The sequence below is a fragment of the Peromyscus maniculatus genome, chromosome 7 (genome assembly GCF_049852395.1).
Source record: "Peromyscus maniculatus bairdii isolate BWxNUB_F1_BW_parent chromosome 7, HU_Pman_BW_mat_3.1, whole genome shotgun sequence".
In the NCBI taxonomy this organism is placed as follows: Eukaryota; Metazoa; Chordata; class Mammalia; order Rodentia; family Cricetidae; genus Peromyscus; species Peromyscus maniculatus.
Genome location: NC_134858.1, coordinates 26,754,021 through 26,779,270, shown reverse-complemented (window position 1 = coordinate 26,779,270; position 25,250 = coordinate 26,754,021). Strand labels below are relative to the sequence as shown.

At 42.5% G+C, this 25,250-nt stretch overlaps 1 protein-coding gene across 4 annotated transcripts in view; it reads left to right on the top strand.

Moving 5' to 3' along the window:
- The window catches only part of Ntm (neurotrimin), a 987,861-nt gene that overhangs the window by 839,939 nt on the left and 122,672 nt on the right, over window positions 1–25,250 (top strand). For all 4 annotated transcript variants that reach the window (XM_015995471.3, XM_042280600.2, XM_076575913.1 and 1 more), the window contains exon 4: window positions 22,407–22,532. In XM_015995471.3, the coding sequence (XP_015850957.1) occupies window positions 22,407–22,532 (126 nt within the window). The remainder of the gene's footprint in view (window positions 1–22,406; window positions 22,533–25,250) is intronic.

The window sequence follows — 25,250 nt, the reverse complement described above, 5'->3', positions numbered from 1 at the left end:
AAACAGAGCCGTCTCCTTCAATTGCTCATACCTGGAAGGAAAGACCAAAGTATCCACCGCTTAAAATTTCGGGGTTATTTTCTTCTGAAAACATGTTTGTGCTATTTGTAACTCCATCAAATGAAGTCCATGAAGAACTAGCTATACAAAGTTTCCTGGCAGAAAGAAGATTTCCTCCCAGGCAGCTAACCTTGAATGAGGTTAATGCAGCATTGTTAAGGGACCACATTTTTGCCGTCCTATGATGCAGCATCCTCAGGGCAGACCTGCAGTATAGGAAGCAATACTTTTATGAAACTGGTGAGGAGGGATGGGACCTTTGGCTGCATCTCAACTTTTATGTCTCCTAATTTCGGTTCATTCAGGTTGTTGTTGCACAGTGTCACAGCACGGCAGATTCTTCTCCTGGGATTGTTTATATATATAGTGACAGCCATGTGATGGGATCTGATCTATTATTCTCCCAGTTCCTCCAAAAAAAGAATCATATCTGCCCAGTGCTACTGAGGCAGAAAAACTTAACAGAAAAGAAAACAAACAAAAATCAAAACCCTCAAACCCTAAGCTTTCAGTGTTGGGAGGCTTTGCAGGCTCAAAGTTAGATGCTTTCCCTACACTGCTTTCACTCACTCGTGCAGTATGCATGTAGGTGTTTGCATGTACAGCTTTGTGTATATGGGCATGTCTGTCCCATACATCAGACGGGTCTATATGTAGCTAGAGTTTTCCAGTCCTGCCTGGCCCACGGTCAGGACAAATCTCTTTCACCCACCAGTCCCACAGCTGCTCAGACCTAACCAAGTAAACACACAGAGACTTATATTGCTTACAAACTGTATGGCCACAGCAGGCTTCTTGTTATCTAGTTCTTATATCTTAAATTAACCCATTTCTATTAATCTCTAAGTTGCCACATGGCTTGTGGCTTACTGGTATCTTTTACATGTTGCTTGTCATGGCGGTGGCTGGCGCTGTCTCTCTGCCTTCCACTTCCTAGAATTTTCTTCTCTGCTTGTCCTGCCTATACTTCCTGCCTGGCTACTGGCCAATCAGTTTTTATTTATTAACCAATCAGAGCAACACATTTAACATATAGAGCATCCCACAGCATGTATACATTTATTTTGGCAATACGCACCAAAGCTTTTATGTCCCCTGCAATAATCTCTCCTCTACTCTCTTCATTCTCAAGAGGGAAATTTTTCTTCCATTCTTATTCTGGAATAATCCCTCTGTTCATAATGCAAACAAAGGCTCCTTCTAGCACTTCTCTGTAGGAAATGATGTCCCAAACCAGAGCTGGATGCCTTCTGATGATCTTTCTGCATATGACTGTGTTACATCACTGTTGTTTTCTTCATCTCCCAGTAACTACACAACTTGTTCAAAATAATATATTCCAAAACAAATCTTAAATGTTGCTAACTTTGCTACATAAAACTTTTAAATTGAGAGTTTCAAACATGAATATAATGTATGATCAAATCTACCCACTATTCCCTCCACCACTTTTCTCTATCAGTTTCATGTGCTCTGTTTTTAACTTTGAAACCCACTAAATTCACTTCATGCTGTTAGTATGTTTGGTAGGACCACCTGCTGGAACATGGGTAGGTTTTCAGGGGCCCTGTCACAAAGAAAACTTCACACATTCCCCAGAATCTATCAACTGCAAATAGCCTCTCAGCTAGGGGTGAGGCTTCATGAGCCCCTTCTCTGCCCATGCTGAGATTTTGGTTGGCTTGATCTTATCCAAGCCTTTTGCATGAAGTCCCAGGCCCTGTGAGTTCATGTGTGCAATGCCCCCATCATATCCAGCACATAGTTTTGTTGCAGGCCTTCACCTCTTACCCTTATCATATCTTTTGCTTATTTCAATTATGATTTCTACTGCTGTGATCAACAGACAACAACCTGGGTTGGTGGGCATTTCTCTTATAACTCTCAGGTCACACTCCATAACTGAGGAAAGTCAGGGCAACAAGTCAAAGCAGGAACATGGAGCAGAAGCTGATTGGATGAGTGCTGATTCAGTGAGCAGATCTTGTTAGTCCAGTCATTATTGTAACTTGTGGTATTCATAGCTGAGTATCAATATTGATGTTCTTTCTCCTTTGTAGCATCAATAGAACCTATTATAGTCTAAAAGTTAACCAGTAGGGATGAAGCTTCCTGGTTCCTATCAGCTTGAATTTCTCTACATCCTGTGTCTCAGATATGTGGTGGCCTTTCCATTGTGGAGGGTAAACAAGAGCAATAACACTAGCCTGTAGTGTTGTTTGTTTTTTGTTTTTGGTGGGGGTGGGATGGGTGCATGGTCTATGAGAACAATCCACCAAATACTTGATAAGATATAACCTATATCTAGCACTGGGCTTTTTATCTTATGGTCTATGGTATCAGGAAGAGACATTATACCCCCACTATAGAGTAACCGTGTGTGTGTTTGTGTGTGTGTGTGTGTGTGTGTGTGTGTGTGTGTGTGTGTGTGTGTGTTTAGGAAGCTTCTATAATATTAAGTTCCCATATGGCATTTTCAGAGGTTTTTAATGTGAGTGGTCCCTCCCCATATTCCTTCCCCTGTCCTGCCCTCTCATCTTTCATCCCAATTGACCTTTCCTGTTCACTTATCCCCCTTCATATTAACCATGTTCTATCAACTCTCCCTTAAAATCTAACTCCTGTGGCTGGTACGAACTATATACTTACTATCTACTCCTGACTTCTGTGGGTACCCCAATTTAAACACATATATTCAAAGTTTGAAAACATGTAACATTTGTCTTTCAGGTCTGGGTTACCTCATTCAGTACAATTATTTCCAGCTCTGTCCATTTACCTGCAAATTTGATAATTTTATGGATTTTTTTTGCATCTGAGTAATATTTCACTGGTATACATACCACATTTTCACTATCTATTCATCAGCTGATGGACAGGTAGGCTGTTTCCATTCCCAGAGATGCTGATATGTTTCAACATACATAATTTTAAATAATTCTCTATTATTAAGTTAAAAAAAACTGTCATTAAAAATGATCTGTTAGTCACACGTATAAAAATAGACTCTAGATCCTTGGCATGGAAAAGGTTGGGAAGTTTATCCTGTAAGAACATAGTTTTCATGAGAGCTGGGAGAATGCCCCGGATGGAGTGGAAAGGAAGCTGCAGGGTTTGGAGGCTTCAGGGACTGTCACGTGCTTTGGGGGCTTAACCTTTCTTCTGCTGCCCCGCTTTGTGTGAAGGCAAACAACAGGTCAAGGTCCCCAAAAGCCAACAGCTGCATTGGCTTTAATCCATCCCCTTCAAGAATAACTGCCACTCTTGCCTAATCATCTCTCTTCTCCCCTAGAAATGAGAGATTAGAGGGAAAATGAAGTCAAGTCTAATGTGTTCTGCTCTCAGAGGTTAAGAGGATGATTGAAATCTATAAACCCCGGCTTTGGGGAAGCCCTCTTAATTCCAGATTTACTAAAGAAAGACAAAAAGACACAGCAATGGGAGTCTCTGGTGACCAAAACTCAAACACTAAGCCCTTCTGGAGGCTTCTTGATCCCTGGGGCCCCCTGAAGGAGGGAAGGGTCTGAAAGTTATCTGACTCCACCTCATGATGATGATCTGTCCATGAGGGTCATAAAGGCTAGGGAGAATGTGATAAAAATACAATCAGGAAATGATGTGGCCAAAATTAGAAGAATCAGTCAAGAACCAACCCATCCCTGAATAAGCCAGCTTGCTCATTTCCCAGAGCCCACAGCACTCTAGAAGGAATGCCATGCATACTCAGGTCTCCAGTGTGGCCTATTCTTTTGGGTTTGACTGCTGTCCCTAGTCCCTGAGGACCTCACAGGCCACTGAAATTCATGATGAAGCAGGAAAAGATAGAGACATGATATGCTCATCATGTGGCTAGTGCACTGAACAGCTTGCCCTTTTATTTATTTATTCGGGGCCTGAAATATTCTGGCATTCATGCTCCAGCATTGCAGCCATTTCTTTATTGGTATGAGAACACATCCACATGAATTATTATATTTGGTTTTCACAAACACAAGATAAAGCAAGGCAATTGTAATAACTCCTATTTTATAAGCAAATAAGCCCTCAATCATCAAAGCTGTGGCCTCAAACTGTCCCCCGTGGGCTGTTTCTCTTGCAGTCTTGCCCTTAGCCCAGTGTGTGCCAGCAACTCTATTGCTCAGGCCCCCCTGGTGGAGGTCTAGTGCTGCCTGTTACCAGACAGTCTGCCTTGCTCCCAACGGGATGCCTCTGGGATCACAATCGGTATGTAAATGCGCACACTGCCTTTCCTTTAGGTCTACAAAACCATGGACTCACAACACTAAGCACCAGGCTCCACTATGTGCCATCTGACCATGTTCATATGATGACTGGAACAAGGCCTGCCCTGCTCCAGGGCCTCTCTCTATCCACCATGTAGCTATTCAGGAAGTCTGCAACACTGAGGGCCCTTTGTCTTGCTTTTCTTTCTTTCTTTTCTTCTTCCCCCTAAAGGAAGTTTCTCAGATGATATGGCTTTTCCTCTTTATTTTGGGCTTGCACGCCCTTCCCCTCCCCCCATATGTGATATTTGTCTTAGCTGTTCTGTTTTAGTTAGTGCCAATATAGTGTTCCCTCCCACATATCCCTTTAGGGTGAAACGCCTGCTCAATATGCTTTAGGAAGGCAGTATATTTTAGGCAGCCTGATAAAAGGCTCTAATAGCCCCAGATTAATGCATTCATTCCTAGCCAATTGAAGGATTCATTACAGTGCTGGGACTGAGGCTCCGCTCTGATGGATTTGCCCCTGGTAATGAGCCATTCAGTAGCTAGTGACCCTGTAGTGTTGGTGGCCTGCAGAAGGGGGCAGTGAGATGGAGCTCAGCTGATATGGATGAAGTACAAAGGCCTTGAGGAGAGCTCAGGGTGTCTCCAGCCACTTGGGGGCAGTCATCAAAGCAGGAAGTGCTGTGGCCTCACATCTGCCTCTAGAGTCCAGACTGAAAAGCTATGATGGGGTCATGTACCAAGCAGTGTCATAACAGACACAGTGCCTCTACCTTATTTAAGCCTAAGGAAAAAAGCCGTTCAGGGCAAGGCAAGGTCCAACTTGGTTTTGAAAGTGAACTCCTAAGAATGGCATTGTAGGAGAAACTTCTAAATGATCGATGTCTATGCAAATCTCCAAAGAAGGAAGATGAGAAGAATATAAAGAGCTCAGGAGATGTTTTCATAGTGAGCTGGCCCAGTGGTTCACTGGAATACAAGTCCTGGATACAATCAGCAGCATCTGGATGCTGACTGTTCCAAGTGTGTGTCACACAGGGAGCTTGTGTGGGGCATGCTAATGGTGTCTACTGGTGTCAGCACTGCAAAATATCCTACAATGAACAGGATTCCCTTACTTCAACGAAGAGTCATCTAGATCAAAATGTCAAGAGTGCTGAAGTGGAGGAACTTCCAGCTAACCCAAACTCCTCTTGCAGATGAGGGAGCTGAAGCTCCGAGGAAAGGGGTTGGTTCAGAATGACATGAAGGGCACCAAAGAGCCGAGGGCAGCAGAGACCCATGTCTTTTCTCCCCTAAAGCCATGCCCCTTTGAGTTCTTTATAATGACTTTCAGAAATGATCTTGCTCCATCTCCTAGTTGTACTGCCCTTTCCCCATCCACACCTGCACAAAGGAAAATTCTACTGTAGGCTGTAATGAACTCTTGCTCCTCCCTAGCTGCTTTGGTCCAGGCAGATCTCTTCTGGGATTTAGCTTATTATCTTTATTATGCATTTTGGAAGTGAATGGTAGTGTTGATAAAAATAGGAATTGCCAAAGGAGCCAGCACCGGGCCTTATGAGATGCTGTATGTGCAGTGTTGCTGTAAACAGTTCCCAGTGAGGGGCAAATGGAGACCCCCCCCCACATCCACATAACCGTATCTCACAATTATTAAATATTGATTTAGCTCAGCAGGGGCTTGGGCTGGACTTAAAATGAAGGCAAGTGCATTCACTTGTGCTGATCTAATCTAGACTGTGGCAGTGCCCCCTTGGCTCTCTCCACTGACCCTGATTCTCTGACTGGGAGTGTAGACCAGAGCCTACTCCACTGTCGAGCATTTTGACTCTAGAGAGAAATGGGCTGAGTTTATATCTGGAGTTACAAGATATCTGAGATGTGAACACTAGAGCTTCATAAAACAGAGAGGAAGCCACATGATGATGAATCGCAATTACAGGGAATTCGATTAGTATCAGTGTCAGGAGTAATTGTAAACATTTTCTGGTGCTGATGTTTGATAGCATTGGGAAGGGGTGGGGCAGTGGGGGGATGATGGACAGGAAGAGAAACCAAAGATAAGAACAAATATGCAAGTACATAGTGTGTGCTTAATGGAACTGAGATTTATTTTGCTGTGCGTCTTTTTAAGCCTCCAGATAGATCACAAAAATATACAGCCAGCCAGAAAAGAAATAGCCCAAATGTAATTTAAAGGACAGCTTTTTAACCAATACTTCAGCTTGGAGACACCTGTCCTATGTTCCTTGAAGATGCCCAGCTCAGGGGAGGGATGTTAAAGTTGCTGATTTATCTTCAGCAGCACAGACCTACTTTTAATTTATTGCCCAGTGACAGGGATTTTGTTTAGCTTTTCCGTGTTACTCAACACAGCCTCCTTGGAAAAGGGAGAGCAGCCCATAAGCCATTGTTTTAACTTTGCTGTCCTAGTACTTTAGAAGAAACTGAACTTGGACTTTCCAAAGCAAGTTAACATTTTCTAGAGCTTCACAACAAGTGGCAGATTCTTTATTGGGAAGTAAGGCTGCCCTGCCCTCTTTATAAACATATTCATTTTAAATGTATAGACACACACATATACACACACAATACACACATACACATATTAAACCATACACACACATATAACACACACACACTCCACATACATACACATCATAACCACTTATACACACCATAGAAACTACATATACACATATACGTACATATAACACATATAAACACACATATAACCCACACATGCACACATATAACACAACACACCCCCACATACACACATATATACCACACACACAGACACAATACACACATACACATCCCACATATACACATATCATAACCACACATGCACCACAAACACTATATACATATACATACATATAATACAAACATAAACACACATATAACACAACATATATACACCCCCCCCACACACACACATGTGCAGGTTTGGGGTTGTATGTAGAAGCAATCTCAGTAATTCCAGTTGTCAGTAATTGATCTATGGAAATCTTCATCTTGAATATGTCCCTCCTCCCATGGAACCACAGGAAAGATAATGAGCATGACTTGGTCCCAGTGTGCAGGTGGACAGTAATGGTGGAACTTTATTTACTGCTGGACCATCATGGTAAAACAAAACCAGAGAGAAACATATTCAGGTCCTACTGTCTCAAGCCTCCTTAGAAGGATGTTTGCTGTACAATGGTTACTACAACATGTTATGGTTATATTAAGTCTCAGCAAAGTGGTTTAAAGAAAGGACTTCTGATAATAATTTAAAAAATATATACAAATAACTTCTGGCTAGAGGTGGTTGAATGTATGAAGTTCCTATTGTGAACTGGTTACCACTGTAAATGGCTTAGATAGAGTGGGTACAAAGTGAAGTTTCATGCTCCTGATGGGTACAACTTTTTCAAGTTTATTGATTTATTCATACTGTGTGTATTTGTTTATAACGTGTACATGTGAAGATAGGTATACCCATGCCATGGTGCATCAATGGAGGTCAGCAGCAGCACTCAGGATTCTGGAAATCGAACTGAGATAGTCAGGTCTCCATGATGAGCATGTTTTCCATTTCCTGTCCCAATAAGTCTTGGATAACACATTCTAATGCAGTGAAATTTCTTCCTTGGTGTGTGCAAGGCCACAGGTTCAATCTTTGGCACTGTTGGGAGGAGAAAAACCCAATGAAGAGATAGAAATAATGAACACTCAACAAATGAGTGAGATGTTCAGGTTGAAATATGTGTCATACACAGCCAGAAGCAGGGGCACTGGGGTGGGGTAGGGCTGCTTTAAAAAGATGGGCAGGAAGTGAGATCAAATAGTAAACCACTAGCCCTATGATGCTCTGGGTAAAGATTTTGGGGGGAAGAGATGAAACAGAAATTATAAAGCCATATTAAACACACACACACACACACACACACACACACACACACACACACACACACACACTTGGCATCTACAAGGAATGGAGAACAGATCAGAGAGTGGTGTGAAAAATAGTCCATAACATAGCAGCAACTCCACCCAAGCCAGCTGGGAGGCGTTTTGGAGACATAGCTATGAACTTTGAATTCTGTGCTCAGTGCAGTCAGATCCTATTGGAGGGTTATAAAGAGAGATGATAGAGTCCTGTGTGTGTGTGTGTGTGTGTGTGTGTGTGTGTGTGTGTGTGTGTGTGTGTGTGTGTGTGTGTGTGTTTGTGTGTGTGTGTGTGAGAGAGAGAGAGAGAGTGTGTGTGTGTGTGTGTGTGTGTGTGTCTGTGAGAGAGAGAGAAGAGAGGGAGAAAGAGAGAGAGAGAGACTGCTTAGAATTCAGTGGTTCTCAACCTCCCTAATGCTGCAAGCTTTTAATGCAATTCCTCATGTTATAGTGTGTTGTTTTTTGTACCCATGGAGTCTTATTATATTACTTACGAATGCCCGGCCTTAGCTTGACTTAGTTTCTAGCCAGCTTTCCTTGTCTTAACTCATCCCAGGTACCTTTTGAGTCCAGGATTTTCCCATTCTCTTCTGTAATTCTCACTCTTACTCCGTGGCTTGCTGGTTATATGACTGGGCAGCTGGGCCCTGATGTCCTTCCCCTCCCCGGTTCTTTCCCTTTCACTCCTCCATCTCTTTTACTCCCAGATTTCTCCTCCTATATATTCTCTCTGCCTGCCAGCTCCACCCATCTTTTCTCCTGCCTTGCTATTGGCCAGTTCTTTATTAGACCATCAGGTGTTTTACACAGGCACAGTAACACAGCTTCACAGAGTTCAACAAATGCAATATGAACAAAGGTAACACAGCTTAAAATATTCTACTACAGTGGTGACCCCCCCCAACCACAAAATCATTTCATTGTTATCTTATAACTGTAATTTTGCTGCTGTTAGGAATAGTAATGTAAATATCTGATATGCACAATATCTGATATGTGACCCCAAAGGGGTTGCGGTGACCCACAGGTAGATAACCTCTGGTTTAGGTGTTTTAAAATCACTCTGTATTGTAGAGAATGGAATGTCTATGTAAAAGGGAAGAGGAAGACCAGAAAAGAAATAACACAGCATAAAGCAGACTTGGATAAGCAGAGGGCTGAAAATTATCTCAAGAGAGTAGAGAATGAGATTTAGGGAGGGTAAGGGTTATTTTTTGAAATAAAGTGAACAAGATTTAATAGTTGGACATGGAAAGCGAGGGAATGAGGGAAATTAAGGGCAACTCCTGTTTCTTTGTTCAAAGAGATTAGCTTGGCAACTGTGTGATTAATTAAGAAGGGGCATGCGAGGAGAGGAAGAGGTTTTGGAGTAGGGAGAGGAAGAATCCAGAATTCTATTTGGGACACTGTAAAAGCATTGGCTTTATTGAACACACATTACTGAGCTCAGTATTGTTCTGAGCTCTTTATGCATGTGAACACATTAAATCTCTAGGAAAGCCCTGCAGGAAGGGCCATTATTATACCATCATTTTTATGGAGGGAAAAAACTGAGTTCCATCTCCATGTAGCTAAAATGTGTGGATGCCAGGATTTCCTAGATGAGCATGCAGCATACAGAGAGCCGTGAACTCTGAATCCAGGAAGATCTGATAGCAGTTAGTGAGGCAGCCCATGGTCAGGAAATGTAGCTCTCCACCTCCGAGCAAAGAACTGAGAAGGGGCCAGTAAGACAAGAGACCAAAATGGGGTGACAATACACAGCTATGGAAGAAAAGGGAAGTCAGGGGCAAATGATGATTTAATAATAACAGAGACAAAGAATTAGCTTCAGACTGGAGAAGCTGTGGCACCTGGAATTTAGTTCTACAGACATTGGCCGATGTAATTCTAGTTGGAACAGTTCCAACTGGAGCAGGTACAACAACTGCATTTGTATATGGATTCATGAGTTTGATCCCTTAGCATGTGCTGGGCACTCCATGAGCTTCCTAAATCACTCATCATAATCCCCCTCTCGTAGGATATTATGCAACATGTAACATGTGTTGGAGACAAAACATTGTGTAGTTAAATGACTATTTCAAACACATATGGTTTTATAAATGTATTTAATGCTATTGGACTTTAGATTTAAGAACATTGAAGCTGATACATATGTGATATGTATTTTACCATTACAAAAATTGTGTTGATGTGTATGGTGTGTATGTATTGGGTGGCAGATAGGTAAACAGTGGACCCACATCCAAGATTAGACTCAGGCTAACTGCTGTCAAAATGTTACTGAGCTCTTGGGTACCCTGGTGCTCCGGATCCCCATCTCTGTAGATGACCCTTAATGCATGTTAGCTCATGTGCCTTCATTGGTCAAGAATCAGTTGAGACGAGAGTAGAAAGATAAGCAGGACAAGCAGGGGTAACCCGCTGTGCCAAAGCAAATGCTTTAAACTTTTCTCAGAGTGAGCAGCAAATCTTTAGGCTTTTGTGTTTGTTCACCCATTCACTGTCAGTCATCCAGCCAACAATTATTAAGAGGCTAGTGGAAGCCAAGGTGTGTTCAGAAGATGAACAATGTTTCAGAAGACAGAGCTAACCAGGAAGAGCCTGTAAGACAGACGAAGCTTCACAAACCAAGGCATGAATCAAGGAATGTCTCAAACATCATGGTTGAGGGTAGCCATGGAATTAATTAGTGGGAAGTGGTAATGGTCCTTGAGTGACAGAGATAGATTATTAAGTTTTAGTGTCTGGACTCTGTGAATAAGGAGACACGAAAGAACATAAAACATGAGCAGAGGGAATACTAAAGGGGAAGGTCATGCACCTGCAGAGATCTTTGGTTACCATAAAGCAGTAGACTAGCAATATTCAAGGACACATGGGTGTGGCCTATTCCATAATTAAAGGCAACAGGGGCATAGGTTTTGAGTTTTTGTTGGCATGAGGTACAATATCTGCTTCAGTCTGTCTTTCCTATACTCCTACATACTTTGAATTTAGTGGCCAGCCTCTTTAACCTGAACAGGTAAATGAATGTTGTTCAGACATAGACATCTTCTGCATATCTCATTCGTAGGGACAGAGTCTGGCCTGAAACCTACTTGATTGCATTTCCCATAGCAAGTGGTCATTTGGTCCTCAGCCCTTGGTACCCAGATAGGAGAAATCCTTTCCTGAGTGATGCTAGGGAGCAGATGGCCCTGCATCAAGATTCATTGACATCCTGATGGGCCCACTTTCACCTGCTGTGAGCTGGTGAGGGAGAAAGAAGAGTTATTGTCAAATTCCCAACTTGCCCTTTTCGATATAAAGTTCACTTGTAATTTTTTTTACTCTGCTTGCTAATGCATTTTGTTCTCCAGAGTGTGAGTGCCCCAGCTTCCTGCGTAGCCTTTAATTAGTTTCTGGATGATGACATCTCCACCGAGAAGCAACTGGTGCGTCCTTCCAATCTCGGGGGGAGATAAAAGAATCTAATAAAGACATTCAGTATTTCTAGGTGATGTGTTTGACAACCTTTGTATTAACAAGAAGTCATGTTGAAACTTTTTCTTTCCCAGGCTGCACCCCCCCTCTCCTGCTCCAGCACTGTGACATTTCACAGGGGATTCACAGAGCTACTGCTCTCACTGAGAACTTGGAGCTCAGCACAAACAGGCAGGCATCTTCACCTCTCATGCTAAAGGGGAGAGGCTTCATTGTGATCTCTTCTCCAATCATAACCTTTATGACGGATTTAGTGGCAATAAGGACTCAGAACACAAAATCTGTTGAAAAACAATTGCCAAGTAACCTTGGACTGCAGTGGGAATGCATCCAGGGCTCTGAGAGTCAAGGTCAGATAATGAGCTGTGTCTTCACTTGCCTAAGATAGTCCCAGAGACCGCTGACACAGGAGCGTGAAAACAACGTGAGTTTCCATTTGGGCACAAGCCTTATCACTACTCTGCTGCTGGAGGAAGGCAGAAGCTCTCCCCAAGGCAGTCTCCTCTCTGTCTAACTTGACCTTGCAGGTACTAGAAGGGAAATAGGAATGCTTTTGAAATCATTCACAGCCTCCTGCAGTCAGGGGTACAGCCAGCCAGGAGTTCACGGGACCTTCCTAGTGCTGGCAACATAATTCCCACGGCTCGCAGATTTATAGCCATGGTTGAGTGCCTAACTACCAGTGCTGTTAGGCAATTAGGAATTAAAGTGCAAATGACACCAGGAAGGCAGCTGAGCGTGGAGGTGTAGAGGTGGCAGGCAGCTGATTGACAGCACAGACACCGACTTCTTCAGTGCTGAGAAGGGACCACCTGAGGACACGGCCTCCATTTTCACTTGGTTGGCCTCCATCTGACCCTAACAGGGTAGTGAGAGAGAGAGAGAGAAATGCTTGGCGCTTAGGTACGTTTTTTGAGAGCAGGAAAAGAATGAGTGGAGAGAATCACAGCCATGAGAGTGTGCTAGCCTATACATGCATCCTCACAAATGTGTTCACATTGCTTACATCAACATAGAGAAATACACGCTTGATCCTGGGGAGCGGTGATAGCACAGACTTGTGCAGTGGAAAGACAGTTCTCTGCTTGAAGAGACTTTCTGAACAGAAGCAAGAGCTAGCAAAGTCCTCCTGAATTAGGAAAAGGTAGTGACCACAGGAACTGCATTCTAAGGAACAAAACTATGTCCCTCCCCCACCCGCCACAGCTGGGGCTGGAGGCACCAAGGCTGAGTCTGCAGAATCCAGGGAGCCCAATAGGAACTTTTCCTATCTAAGTCCTAGGTCAGTCATTTAGGGTTTGTATAGAAACCCCCTGTAAAGATGTGTCTGGGGTGTGGTAAAAGTGGCCATTATCACAGTGTGGCCTACCTAAATTGGTCTACTTCTTTTCAATAATTACAAATGCCTTCTTGCTTTCGAGAAAGGGACCCCAGCAAGATGTCAGATGCCAAGAGAGTCAAGAAAAATCTTGAATGGGCCCTGCAGTGGGGTTTCAGTGGCTGCAGGAGGACTGTGGCGGTGGAGAACTGCAGGAGAATTTAGTAACTGGGACACCAGAGACATTGTTGCCTGCCCCCATTTCTGAGCTGGATGCTGAGAAGCCATTGGATTAGTCAGAAGATGTAGCTGTGCAGGGTATGGAAGGCCTGCTCAGCAATCGAGGGTTGGTTTATATAGCAAACAGTTAAGCTGTTTACCACTGATTGATAGAAATTCATACTATCTCACTCACAATAGCATTCATTGGAGTGATTAGCAGCCCAACAAGTACTTTTCAATTATACCTACATACTTTGATCCCCCAAATCCTTTTGGAAGGGCTGGGCTCTGACATTGGCCACTTCCTTCCTCCTTCAGTGGAATTTCACAAGCTCTGTAAGTGTGCATTAAATGGAAAATACACGGCAAGAATATAGTCCTTATTAGGTGATCAACAAATAATAGCATTCTTCCATGAGAAATAATAAGAAAGCCATAGCATTTCTTGTTGTTGTTTTTTGTTGCCCTTTTCCATGTAAAACTGTGGAGTGAATCAGGTTAATTGATTCCTTCTTAAGGTTAGGCACATTTTAATTTTGGAGGCTTTCTGGCTTGGAAACTTGGCTGCTGGTTTTCAGAGATACCGGGTTAGAGACTGCAAGTATCTGATGTCTATGTCATGATGCACTTGGCTTATCTGTTTAACTGAGTAGTTTCGGTTATTTCCATGCACGGGGAGGACAATGTCCAAGGCATTACAAGGAGGATCTCCAAAGAAGCAGCCACGATGAACACCCTGCCAGATGCTCTCCAGGGCCTCTTGAATTTGTTTCTGTTGTTCAGTGACTCTTGGTGTCCCATTCCATCTTTCTTCCCTTTGATGAATTAGAAACTAAGGAGCTGGTCCATATCAGGATGGTAGTGTAAGTCAAGAAAGCCCCTCAAATCTCTGTACCATTTGGTCTAGAAACTGGGACCCAGACAGTGGGTGTCTGGGTGGCAGGCTGTGTCATGATTAGCAATCTTTCTCTTTGTGTTCTCCCATGAAGCAGCTGATGAGGAGATACTTCTTAGCAATTTCTTAGTTGGTGCCCACTATAATGGAGCACTTATGGTTACAGGTAGGGGCTGTGAAATTCAATTTACACTAATATACCCAGAAGCAGGGAAGCATGGCATGATGAATGAATCGTGTTTACTTTATTCTTCTATGTCTCCATCAGGAATGATTAAACTGGGTGAGAGAGCAGAGCTTATAAAGACTTCCTTCCACATTTCAGTTGATCCTGAAATGCCTACATTCCAAACTTTAGAACCGCTGGTTTATGACTAATCCTGACTAAATCACCAGATTTTCTCCCAGGGCTTCAGGATTTTTCCTTGGTTCTAATATGGTGAAGCTGAGAGCAGAAGAATGAGATGTAACAAATGACAAAATTGTTTTGATGAAAGAAATAACCATTGCCTGAGGTTGTATCATTACAGAGCTTTCCCATTTTCAGACCCTCTTCTGGGATTCTGAACATCCAGTCTGGCTTCATTCCCTAGAAACAGCAGCAGCCACTGTCTCCTTGCTGGCAGGAGAGTAAGCCTGTACCTATCTGAGGCTGGGATTGAGTCCTCACCCTTCAGTCACTGTGACCTCAGGGCCATTGTTACCTCTGAAGTACCAGCTAGCAACAGTTGACAGGGATGCAGGCATGGTAACCACCCCACCTTGTCCTTTAAATCAGGCAAATTCCCTTGTGCAGAAAGCTTGCATTTCTCTTCATATTGGCCTCTAGGGATACATGAGTATTAGTAATACCACTGAGTCATACTTGAATAATATTTTATGTTTAAAAAGCGGTATTTCCACATTTTTCTCTGACCCATAAAGCATGGGTTAAGAAGGATATTAATATAATTAAGGCAATCAGTAAGTGAAATGATTTATGTACATTTATACCACTAGTAATTTGAAGATCTCAGCTCAATACTTGGTCTTTTGATATAAATCTTAAGAGTTTTTCTTTTTAAATAATTCCACAGACCCCACAGCTCTGTAAATGTACTTTGGAGCATGCAGATATTATAAAAAAAAAAAAAAGAAAGAAAGAAAGGAAAAAATTAGAAGAGAGTGGGAGAACAGAGCAAGCAAATGGCTGACTTGTGTTTTCAATCACAATAGACCTAATAAGAACATCTATTAGTCGTGGACTTAAGACAGGTGGACTTTTTTGCTGACTTCTCTGTCACCAGGTAGACACAGTCCAGTGGCCCTGTGTGCATGCAGGAGTCAGCAGTCATAGTGGCTGCTTCAGAATCATCCCTGAGGGCCACATCTCTGGTTCAGCTCACACTGAAGGAAGATGAATGAGAGGAAGGAGAACAAGATGTGCTCAGGATGGAATAAGCAGGAGATTTCAAAAAAGCATCCAGATGTGGAAAGTTAGAAGAAAAAGGTGTTAGTGGAGCCTTCCATGCACTCTTGGGTAGAGAATAACACCATATACAATGGTACTGAGAAGGGTTCCTGCAGCTAAGTTCCTGATGGACACACAGATGTTGCCATGGAACTATGAAAGAAAGGAATGAGATGTAGCAAATGATGGAAGTGTTCAGATGAAAAAAATAGCCATTGTCCATAGTTCTGTCATTAGGAGCTGGATGGATGGGGATGTGGGGCAAATATTTTTAGCAAAACCCTAGGAATGTAGGGTTGGAGCCTGCAGCCTACAAGACTGACCTCTGAGAAGAGCAAGCAGTGGGCATCACCCATAGCTTGCAGATATGCTCCATTGTGATCCCTGATTGGCAGTTTGCCCTTGAGCAAATGACTACATTACCCCTAACTCTTCCTTCATCTGTGAATAATAATAATAATAATAATAATAATAATAATAATAATAATATAAATTCCTCATAGGATTCTTAAAATATTTTCAGTGAACTTACTCCCTGCAAAGTGTCTAATGCACAACAGGGTTTCACAAGCAGCCAATGTTCATAAAACATAGATGTGTGTTTATTTTTTAAATATTTTTTTCATGTATGTACTTGCAATTCCAAGGACATTTTAGCCATAAGATTCCTTACTAGAACTCACACACCACACTGCAAATTTCAGTTGTATGTCCTTGAATAATTTCCTAGACCCCTCCCCTATCCTCATTTTTATCTTATAATCAGGTGAATAAGGAGTTCCCATTTACCTGGGGTTTATTGATGTCAATGCTAAAAGCCTTGTGTCATAGGAAACACTTCAAAATTGTCATGATGATTCTAAGTAATACCACAAAGTAAATGGAGAGACAATAATCATGAAACAATTAATCCAAAGCGGAAACTCTTTCTTAGAAAAGATGGCCAAGGAAAACTTCTTTGAGGAATCAAGATATAAAGGCTAAGGCAAACAAGCTATGTGAAGGAGAATGGGAAATCTTGGAGGGACCTTTGAATCAGGAAGGGTTGAATGTACTTTAGGACTAGAGGAGGCAGCAGAGAGGGTGCCTGGTGTGAGGCTAGGAGAGAAGAAGGGTGCATTTCATGGAGGGACTTCTAGGCTAAAAAGGTTTTCTGCATGTTCTTGGCTGACTCATCACCGTTTCTGTCTAGATTGGGGAAACATAGTCCCATATCTTGCCACACAGGTTGAACCATTCCTGAGCAAAGCAGCTTTTCAGTAGGGTTTGCCTGGCATACAGTGGCTGCATCCTTAATAGCTTCCCCATCAACACTGCACACTTCACATCAGGCTATTATCATGGCCTGAGTGTCTCGGTGAAGTCTATATGCCAAAAAGGTACCTGGTACCCTGGATTTGGTCTTTTTACACTGTGAAGTCAGAAGTCCCTAGGACACAGAAAAGAGAGAGAGAGAGAGAGAGAGAGAGAGAGAGAGAGAGAGAGAGAGAGAGAGAGAGAGAGAGAGAGAAGTTCCAGCCTTGAACACTGTCCTGAATAGTTTGGGGCATCCTAGACCTTCACTAGTGAGCAAAAAGATGTGCCTCTGGCAGCAATGGAAGCCATCTGGGAGGCATAGCTCTGCATGCATCCTGGGAAGTACCTGGTCGAGGCATTTATGTGCATTCTCAGCCCCACAGGACTGCACAGTGCTTAATAAAGCATCTTAATTTGGATTTAATAGGATATCTACTGTGTGCTAAAAACAGCAAATTGCTATTTATTAATGACATAATTATTAAAACTCAACACCTGGGCACTGTAAGCTAAACTAGGAATAGGAAAGTTCCTCAGAATACTGTTTTAATAATTACCTTATTTAATTATTTACATATTTGAATTAGAATTCAGTAATAGCCAGATGAAACCTTAATAAAATGTATTGAATGTGGAATTTTATCCTCTGAATATGGTTCACCCAACTTCTGTCTTTCTTCCTAAATATATCCCAAATATTTCTTAGTCTTTCTGTTTATATAATTAGTATATTTTAGATTCAGACCTCAAATGCCATCAGTCATCAAGTACACACGTGTAAAGAAAATGGCATCCCTTTGTGAGGCACCGTTGAGGTTCAGCAGATGTGATTTGTGGCACTTGTTCTCAGCTCTCCCCAGTTTACTTTTCAGTTGTGCTCTTGACCCCTTTGGTCATGTGACTCCAACTGGTAACAGGATGCTTCTGCCTGGTTGTCCCCTGCATCTTTCCCATCAGCATATTTTAATCAGAATGACTCTAGTTGAAGTTCTCCACAAAGCCAATTGCTTCTCTGGGGCCCCTCCCCCTTTCCAGGCTATCATTATGTTCCATGTGTGCTCCTTGGCATTGCTCTCCAATCCACTCCTTTCCTTCTCTCTGCAGAGCTAACAGTTCAATCCAGGCTTTGAATATCACTCATGTAGATAGATTTCTATAATTCCAATTTATCCCAGTTCCATTCTGACACATGGTTAACAGATTCTTCTTCCTAAAATAAAATTTTAAAATTATGCCATTCTATTTTTTTTTTAAATCAAATACTTGCCGTAGCCTATTGAAATTAACAGTCTAAGACCTAACCCTCCAGGCTGCTCTGCAATCTGGCTCCCTGGTACCTCATTGATCTTGTATCCCCTTTTCATTGATTCTTATGACATCTATTGACTGTCTATTCTGTTTCGACACTGCATACAAGTTTGCCAACCGTGTGCAGCAGATAAACTCACTTATCGAATGCTCATGTTTCCAGGAACTGCTCTCAGGTCATTTCAGCAGTTGGTTCTTCAGTCCCCGAAGAACACAGACTTACTGGTTCCCCTTTGTAGATGAGGATGGTGGCCCAGGAGGCCCAGGATCTGGAGCCCTATGGGACACTGCCTTCTGCTGGTAGATGTTGTATGTTCATGTACCTCGTGGACTTTTTTGCTAACTCATCCGTACGAGTGTATTTCTGGTCCCTGTAGTACAGCCTCACTTTTGTCTCAGTGCATGATTCTTTCTTGTTTGTTGCTATCCAAAGCAGATGCTAATGTGGGGTAAAATCATCTCTGACACTCCCATTCACTGTGGCCATCCCTCCTTCTAGCTCACAGCACTTATCACATGCATCCTTCATTTCACAATCACACACATTTTTCTGGTACATTTTGCTTCATCCTTCAACTCAATGGAATGTTTTTAATGCATTGTTTCCCACAAACAAATTGAAAGTACACGAAGAGCTAACAAGACTGGTATAATTCGTATGCCATAAAATACCTAATGCCCAATTGTGTATAGAGTATATATTCACAAGCACGTTGTGCCTTTTGGCACAGCTGCTAAAGAAGAATCTCTTCCGATAGTGGTTGATTTTATATAGGCACAAAAATAATCTCACTAATGGTGCTTTTCTTATGCCACATTTTTTTGCTTAACAATCTTCTCCTCATCTCTATCCCAGACTTGATAAACTTTTACTCAGCCCCTAAAATTTAATACAGCTGTCACATGTGCCAAAAGGGTCATGCAACACCCACCTATAGTCAAGCTTAGGCATCTGACTTCTGTGCTCCCATAGCGTTTGATGAATCCTTCTATGTCACAATACATTAAAGGTTGGATTCGTCTGTCTGTTTTATATTTTTAGATTACATTATCCTTAGGGACAAGGACTTTATGTTCTTAGTGCTTAGCACAATGCTGGCATATGGAGAGTGACTCATGAATATTGACAAGAGAATGAATGAATGGGTGAATGAATAAGTACAAGCAAACAAAGCAATCCTGGTATGTCTCTAACAGCCTGCATTAAGGGAAGTGAGATACAGAAAGTATCCATGGAAACTGAAATACAGAGAGCCTATCTCTTACTTTCCCAAGTCTTTCTTATGAGCAGGAATTAGCTAAAATCATAGTGTTTCCTTGCCAGCTCAATTTAATTTTTCAGGGAGGTGCTGAGGCTAGAACTCAAGGCCTCATGTCAAGGAGTGTGCTGAGCCTCTAATTTAATCTTAAAGACGACAGTGTGCTATAAGTTGCCACCTAGAAAGCGATACTTTCCACTTGAGAACATCTGCACTCGTTGATTCAGCTCTCATCACTGTGGTCGTGCCTGTTGTCACCTGAGCCTCATACCAAGCTCCTTTGGATCCATCCAGGGCAGTGTGCCTCCTTCAAGCTCTGCAGTTAGGCTGGCTAGGGGAGGTGGCAAGCACTTCTCCAATATCTCCTTCATGAGTTGGATACCTTCCAGGTGTAAATGATAGGGGTGGGGGAGGAGACGATTCTAGATGATTCTTCCAAGCAAGAGGTGTGATTGTCTCATTTAATATACTTACTGTGCTGACAGCTCTGGCTCACTCCACCTTCCATGCCACTTGGGGACTGTCCATTGTTCTCCAGTGTATGATTAGCAGATTAGCTATCATGTAGGAAGCCAGGAAAATGAACTCCCAGTCAGCCTTCCAAAGCAAGAATAATTCATTACCCAGCCTGATTTCCACTTAAAATGTACTTTACGTACACTTCCAACTACAACCCCTAAATCACCCTGTGTTCACAAAGTCCATCATTTTTTTTTATTTTATTGCGTGGTGTTGGCGTGACATAATCCCTTGCAGAGAATCTCAGAGTGCTTTACAGATCAATAAATTACTTACCTGCACCATTTAAGCAATGTCTGCAAGGCCAGCGTAGACACTCTGCAGGCAGTCTGTGTTCCAAGAAGCAAGCAGGGATGCATGAGTGCCAAAGCTGGGCAGGGGCAGGGACCAGGCTGATGTCCTGGGCCAAGAGTTCACCAGAAGGAAATGCTGTAGTTAAGGTTCTGTGAGTAAAATACATCAAAGTTTTTACATCTTCAAGAGTTCTGTCGAACTGTAGAACTAAGAGAATTTAGAAATGTCTATGTCAAGAAGTGTGCAAATCAAACACCCAGTTACCACATCTATTACCTTTCTATCATGACAGGCACACTCTGGCTTTTAATGATCAACTGCAAATTCTAATGTTAGATCTTAAACAACCTAGATTGTGGAGCAATGAGTCTCCCATCCCACTGCTTTATTTCTGTCTTATTTATCCTTTATTTCTAGTTTAATGTACAGGAATGGACACACACACACACACACACACACACACACACACACACACACACACACACCCTTTTTACCTGAAATTCAATGTAGATTTAAGTCTAGTAATGATTGATTTTGCTTACTGTATGAAAGATACTTTGAGCATGAAAACATGAACTTAAATGATGAAAAAAGCTCTTCTTTAAGACCTTACATGGAAATAGAAGGGATGGGAACTCATCCAGTTGGGGTACCATCTGAGAAAAGCAACTGAGCACACACAGCAGCTGCAAGGATAGAAGATAAAGGGATAAAACACAGCACATGCTTGGGAGCCATGAGTTTACTACATGGGTGGGGTGTGGGACATGAATGGGAGAAGATGATGGAGAAGGGAGAACAAGGAAGAAGGGTGGGAGGAGATGCTTCCATCATATTCCTTTCCCAGAGGAAAGTGTCCAGCAGGAGTATGGATGCTAGAAATACTTGTACTTCTACTGTGGATACCATTATATGAGGAAGATGTGGTTCAGGCTCAGCCCATCCGAAAATGCATAGATGAGTGAATGAGTGACTCCAAGCAAAGAGGTATAATGCAGTGGGATGATTCTATGTATGATTAGACTTTAGGGGCTCAATAAGTAACACTGTCACTTCATCTTCTTAAAGTCCAGACCATTTGACAGATTAGACAAATGAGGGGTCACATGGAGAATCCAGTATCATGTTGTCTATGGTAAAGCGGACAGTGCAGAAGTGGGTTCAGATGTATAGCAAGAATGAGCCTCTGTCGCAGGACCCAGCATGCGATAGGGTGCGTAAGCCAGTGCTTGACCAGGCTGCAGGGAACTTCTCCTGGAAAATGCAGTGGGAAGAGCAGAGCAGCACACAGCCTTAAAGGGAAGCCAGGCTCCAATACAGAAGCCAAGGAAGCAAGAGTCTCCCCAACTTTAGGCATTTGAGGGAATACTCCCCTTCTTTGCAGGAGAGGGGTCACGTGAGCATAGCTCACTGATATGAGTGCCCAACCATCTGTGTCTAGTATGTTCTGGAAACACAGGTGAAGATGCAGAACTGGATATGCGTTGTTAAGGGGGACAGGTAAAGGAAATAACAATGGCCTTGGCCTTAAAAGATTATCTACAAAGAATATAAGGAAGGATATAGATCCTCTGTGATGACCAGAAAGGGCATGGTGTGTTGGGAACAAAGCAAGGGTGCGTGGCTGTGGGGGCCACTAGAGATGCCTGGGGATGTTAGTTGATGCTCAATTCTGAATGTCCTCCCATGGTAGCCTAGAGAACCTGGTTATGTCAGGTAGGCAACAGGGAGAATCCAAGCTATTTATGTAGATATGGGCTATGTTAAGAATTGTATTACATAAAGCCACCTCTGAACTCAATGAGAGTGACTTATGGACCTGTGTTGGAGGTGTGTCTGTGATAGGGTGGTGTAAGTGGAGATAGAAGGTAGTTGGGAAAGATACTGCAGTATTACAGAGCAGTTGATCTCCCTCTGGACTTTGTATTTGTGTTTAATTTGGAAGCTAAATCCAAGGTAAGATTTTTTTTCATGTTTAAGGTAATTCTTCTGAATTTTCATCCTTTACAAATGTAGTACTTATGTTTCCATCTTTGGGCTCTTCTGTCAGCTTCTACTTTAAGACAACGAAGAGATTTTTGTCAGCAGGAATTTTATGTTCCTTCTATCTGTTTTGTCTCCACAGTATCTCCCAAAATTGTAGAGATTTCTTCAGATATCTCCATCAATGAAGGGAACAACATCAGCCTCACTTGCATAGCCACAGGTAGACCGGAGCCTACAGTAACCTGGAGACATATTTCTCCCAAAGGTAAGAGTAGCAGCTCAAGAGAGATGACAGGAATCTTGTTTGACATGGATGGAAGGTTGTAGTACTGGCTACTGAGTCCAAAGGGATCTAAGATTTTGGTAGTCTGAATTCAACTCATGACTCTGTAGATGCGATTGTTCTGTGCACAGTGGCCATAGCTGTGACAGTCTCAGAAGGTGTACCTGGGTATGTGTTTGCAATCTCATTGAGATGAATTCTGCTAGAGTCTGAGTGAAATAGTGGTGAAGATATTCTGTGTGAACTTGTCCCATTGAGAGTGATGATTGAAGTGCTGTGTTGGTGACATTGTCCAGCTGGTATTTGAAGAGATAGGAAATACAAACCCATAATGACAGATGAGAGCTCTAAATGCCATATTCCTAACAAGAAATTTCCCTCGGTGCTTCCTCATCGTTGCCAAAAATCTGGTCATTAGCTGTTTTTGTGGTTTTGCTGTTTTGTTTTGTTTTTTTCTCCCCCCTTTGGATATTTTCTAAATAACAAATATAACAACATAACATGTGGCTGAATTGCAAACTGTATGTTGCCAAAATGTTCAGATGTTCTGAAGACCAAATTGAGTGACTTGTGCTTTGAACCTTTAGAATTTGACAAGATGTCACTTATCATTAAGATCGCTTTTATTTGTTATCAAGAAACATAATATCACTTCATTCATTCCCAAATATTTGTAGAAAATGCAATCATCCAGGCTATTTTAGGCACTGGGGGAATTAGCAAAAACCCCCAAACTAACAAATTTCTGTTCTTGTGAACTTATATTCTCATGAGACAGATGACTGAGTAACAAGTACTGGTTAAGTTGAGAAAACAGAGTGGTATACTTTGATTAATGGCAAGGAGTTTAGTTAGGAAATACTAACACTTGAGCAAAAGCATTGAAAGAAGTCCTCCGATCTGTCACTGATCACTGACTGATGTCTGTAATTACATACGAATTTATGCACATGAATATTTACGCATATGTGTGGACTGATGAAGGCTTGTATCTCACTAGGTAGGGCAAGGTTAAGGATCTCAAAGGCACCCTGGTAGAGGCCTTCTGCTTATTACAGGCTGTGTACCTCCAGAGCAGACTCTGAGGAGAGTGATGGGAAGGCAAGTTATTTGGGGTGCTCTTGGGATTATCGTCTGTAGAGAAAAAGGGAAGGAGGCAAGTTTGGGTGGGAGGAGATGATGAGCTATGATGTGGTCCATGGAGACATTTCAGATGTCTGTGTCACACTTCTGAAGTACAATAGTCCTTCTATTTTGTCTTCTCCTAAGATCATGGTGCTGACCCTATATATCAACCCAGTAGTTCATTGTTGAATGTAGGCTGTCCTCAGAAGGGCCATCACCACTAGGCCAGACAGATTAGCTGTTTTCAAAAGGGCATCCCCAGAAGGCCCCAGTAACTAAGGACTGCCTGTTCCCAAGTACTTCATTAGAACATAAGTACTCTGTCCCTAAAGGTGGTAGTGCCTTCATAATCACATTTAAAAAAAAAAATCAGTGTTGGACTGTAACAGCCTCATATATGGAATTTCCTCTCAAGCTGTGACAGTGTACCATGACAGATGATCTCAGAGTTGCAACATGTTCAGTTGAATTTGTCCTGAACTCCAGGGAGCTGTTTGGCCATCATTCCCAATGCTATCCCTGTGAAGAAAGAGGTGAGGGAGGACGTTTTGCATTTTGATCAGTCTCTCCTTTTGAAATGGCCTTCTGTGTGGACTGGCTCAAGTCTGGAAGGAGACCTCAGCTGTGTGTGAGATCATTAGTGATAGAAAATGGACCTGAGACACTTGTAAAGGTGGGGATACCTAAATGTGTAGGCTTTTCAAGTCTACATAACCCATTCATCACAGCTTAATGTCACCAAGTCCCCAGTGCTATGAGATGCTGGGCCAGTCTGCCTTTCAAGACTGCAGAACATTTATCCCCTGGGGTAGACTCCCTTTACCTATTCCAAGAGGCTCTGTCTCTAGTTTGATGCCCCTTCTCAGTCCCATCCCTGGCTGGTCAGCTCTTGTTTCATTGCATTGATGTTTTCTGCCCTTTCTCCTCCAGATAGCTTTCGCTGTCCAATCCTGTTATGCCTTCATCTCCCCTACACGTTTTGGTTCTCCCATTTTACTCACTATCTCTTAAGTATTTCTGCCATGATTTCATTTTATTCTCCCCCTTCTCTCCTTCTCTCCACTCCTCTCTTTCTCTTCTACTTTTATTTGATGCTGGTTCTGCTATATTTTGGGGGTCCTTTGTTCCTCCTTTTGTAGCTGTGAAGTTAATTCACTTCCCTAGGAGATTTTCACCTGAGCCGGGGCCAGATGCTGCCACTTTCCTGAGGTTTTAGCTGCTATGGAAACAGAAGATAGATCAAGGGGAGAGGAGCAGGCTGATCAGAATCTACCTGCAGATTAGAGTAATTTAGATGAACGGCTTCGTCCAGATCTGGGGCCCAGATTAGCCGTCCCACTTTCAGACTGATGAGATATGCCAAGCTGTAGCTAATCACCTCGAGACCCACTGGGGACCAGTGTTCCTGGTGATGAGTCTTTGGAGATCAGAGATGTCATTGAGCTGCAGCCAAATCTGAGCTGAAGCTAGAGACCCTTAGCAGCCAGGCCTTCATCTGTACCCACTAAATGTTTCCGAGAAAGTGCTTAGTTTAAATAAACTAGGACAGGCTTGGGGCTCCTGAGAGAATGATTC